Source organism: Melanaphis sacchari, unplaced genomic scaffold (assembly GCF_002803265.2).
Source record: "Melanaphis sacchari strain LSU unplaced genomic scaffold, SCAv2.0 Contig8_pilon_pilon, whole genome shotgun sequence".
NCBI lineage: Eukaryota > Metazoa > Arthropoda > Insecta > Hemiptera > Aphididae > Melanaphis > Melanaphis sacchari.
In genome coordinates this window covers 6,502,921-6,506,328 of record NW_020271635.1, presented here as the reverse complement: position 1 = coordinate 6,506,328, position 3,408 = coordinate 6,502,921, and the positions used below count along the sequence as shown (strand labels likewise).

The 3,408-nt window shown below is 35.7% G+C and overlaps 1 protein-coding gene across 1 annotated transcript; it reads right to left on the bottom strand.

Annotated features, from left to right (window-relative positions):
• Window positions 1–299: 299 nt before the first annotated feature.
• LOC112602584 (nucleolin 2-like) lies at window positions 300–3,094 on the bottom strand. The gene is made up of 5 exons (XM_025350746.1): window positions 2,751–3,094; window positions 1,240–1,329; window positions 999–1,128; window positions 705–907; window positions 300–638 (listed from the first exon to the last, which is right to left on the bottom strand). The coding sequence occupies exons 1-5, from the start codon at window positions 2,790–2,792 to the stop codon at window positions 567–569; spliced, it is 537 nt and encodes a 178-aa protein (XP_025206531.1). The 5' UTR covers window positions 2,793–3,094; the 3' UTR covers window positions 300–566.
• Between the last annotated feature and the right edge of the window lie 314 nt (window positions 3,095–3,408).

Sequence of the window (3,408 nt, the reverse complement as noted above, 5' to 3'; positions counted from 1 at the left end):
CAACTAAAATTACATTTCTCTTCACAAAAACAAAAATATAAATTTGAATATTCGTTGAAATAAATAATAATATACATTATAAATTCACATCTGTTTAGAGTCAACATTATATTAAACAAAATAACTATTATGTTTAAATAGTTTTTTTTTTTTTTTTTTTTTTTTTTTTTTTTATAAAAAAAAGATAGAAATATTAATGTGAATTACAAATTATTTAAATTAATCAGACAGATTAAATCCAATAAAAAATAACTGTGATAGGAGGTTTGCCAATATTGACAATATACATAATGGTAACATAATCAGTATGTAATGTTTTTATTTCTTTATGTGAAGTGTTAGAGAACTATATTTATTACATGGGATGAAATTCAATTGCCCAGAATTAAGTCGAAGCCTATCACCAGGATAGGCTAGTTATAAAAAAAAAATGTGTAGTTACTAAATTAAAATAAACTTGTACCAAAATCATGATAATAACTATCAAAATAAATTTAAGTATTAAATATCTTGCTTAACACTAAACTTTGTAAACACTAAATTATTTTAGCATTTTGATTCGTATCTTATGGGTTTGAGGACTCTTTTTTTTCCTCTGTTGCTGCAGGCTTATCAGATTCATCAGTTGATTCCTTTTTCCTGTAAATACATAATAGAATTTATTGAAAATTTATGATTCAACTAAATATAATATTGTTCTATACCTCTTCTTCTTTCTTCTCTTCTTCGGCTGATGAATTTCCATTTTCAATTTTATTTTCAGTTTTTGAATCTACTTCTTCTTCTGTGGAACTTCCTCCTTTATCAGCTTTAGAATCTACATCATTATCAGCAATACCATTTTCTTCAGCTGATACCACTTCTTCACTCTCTTCTTTTGTGACTGCTTTTGGCCTTCCTCGTTTGCCTAAAGAGAATTTTTTTTGAAAATTATAATATGCAGTTCTGTTAATAAAAATACATATTTGGTTGAAACCATATTTTTTGTCAATAATTACCTTTAACAGCCGGAACTTTTTTCTCTTTTTTTGCTGGAGGTTCATTTTTTAATTTTGATGCAGCAGTTGAACCTCGTGTAGAAGATCTGGTCGTTCTCCTTCCATCAACATCATCAGTATTGTTCAATCCCTAAACAAAAAATATACAAACATAATGAAGATAATATTATTATATTCTTAAATTACACATTTAATAAGATGTTAAAGTTAACAAAGTCAGCTATAAAACATGTTTTCAAACCTTGGTAATCAGCTCAGCTTCAGCATAAGTAGCATTAATAGCATTTGTACGAGATCCTGTATTTCTTTTACGTCCACGCTTTTCACCTTCCTAAATTAATAAAAAAATAAATAAATAACACTCAAGTTAAATTAATAATTAACTCACATAATGTATATTTATAATTACATTATAGTATTAATTATCAAATCATGCTTTCTTGATTACCTTCAAAGTAGGTAGAATATTACACGATTGTAACAAAACTACTCGTAAGTATTGAGTAAATACATAAAATTATCACTAATAAGTAATATATTATATCACAATATGACTATTAATTGTTAATAAATTTTAAGTACCAATTTTTTTTAAATACACATGGGTACCAATTTAAATTTACTGAACAAATCTTAAAAAATTTATTTAACCGTTAAGCACAATAAATTATTAACTGGAAATTTAAACAATATCTGGGAAGCTCTAGCATTTCGATCTGGGATTTTATCTATCAAATTATCATATTATGTTTTATGATTGAATAATAAACTTATTAAAAATAAACAATTCACAGTGGTTTAATTGAATTATGATTTTCTTCGAATTGTATTTATTATCAAGTACTAGAATAATATCTCATGTTGAGATTACATATTATCATGAAGTACTTTCTTCAACATTAAGTAATCGAAAAAGGTAGTACAAAATATAATTAGGCACATAATTCCGAAGAGTAGTCAAGAACACATAATGCGTATTTACTATGTAATATCATGCCTTACAAAACGGACATAAAGGAGAAAAAATGAAAAAATTGACTAAATGTGGAATAAGAACATTTAAGGATTAAAAGATAAACACGTTTTTGGCGGGACACCCGTATTAAATGGGCGCGAATGAGCGGCGCCGCCGACGACGCACAGTGGTACACCACGTACAATAATAATCGGGTAACGTGATATTTTTTTATGCTCATTTTGCCAGCGGCCCATCACCATAGGCGGCCGGTCGGAACCGACGCGCGCGTTTTTTATTACCAATGAAAAAGACGGCGGCCGAGTCGAGGTGAACGGATCTCGCGGTGGCGGCCACACATGCGCGTGCGTAAGCGCTCGCGCGCAAATAAGATCGCGCCGCCGACAGATCATTGCGGGGATAGTAAAAAATAATTATACACAACGATTGCTAGGCACGCCGTCAGACGTTTGTCTTTCCGGCGGCCTAGCTAGAGTCACGCGAGCTACGGGAAAGATTTTCGCACCCCGCCAACGTTAATGGCGGCGAAATAACAAACGGCTGTCGATAGCGATAGGGGGTGGGAGGGGTGAGGGAAACGGTTTTTATCGGACGGTGGCAGAGGCATAACGCTCGACCCTCAAGGGTGAACGCGTAGGGGACGGTAGATGGTTTGCATTTTCGCGCGTCTCGTCGGAATAACGGAAAAGCCATGTTATAATGGCTGGCGCGCGCGCGCGCGAGCCGTTTGGCGGCAAAAGCATATCGTTCGGGCGGGAATACGCGCGGTACTTTACCTGAACTGAAGGTACGTTGTTCTCGGCAGCCACTTCAGACATCGCGGCAGTAATTGTGACGACGGTGGTTGTATTAAGATATCGTGATCGTCGTCTCCGGTCTGGTGGCGCGCTTCGTTAGACGCACCTCGACGGCAATTGTTTATGGTCAATTGACTGACACCGGGACGCGGTCCAGTGATAAACTCGTAGACGTTTAAAAAACAAAACGGTAACGTGGGACGTACGTGAATGTGCTGAACGCGGACAGAGAGTTGCGACGTACGAGAGACCAGTGAGACAAGCTGCGGCTAAAGTTGTTTGTTTATACGAGACGACACGAGTGTGTTGGGTTTTGTAACGAATAATAATGCGACGGCGGCGAATGACATCGACGACGGCCGACGGACCACGAGCGCGGACGATCGGGACGCTGCGGTTCATACCGTAAGATGGCGCTTCAGTCCCCCTCTGGTGTCAACGGTATACGACTACCGCCATAAATAATAATAATAATAATATTATTATTATTATTATTGCTCCATTGTACAGGGGTCAGGGAGCCTGCGTTTGAATCTTTTATAGTTTAGGTATACACAGTACAAACTACAAATCTATCTATGATTGAGGTTCGAGACTAGCATGCTGTATCGGGTAGGGTAAAACATAACTGCAGAGT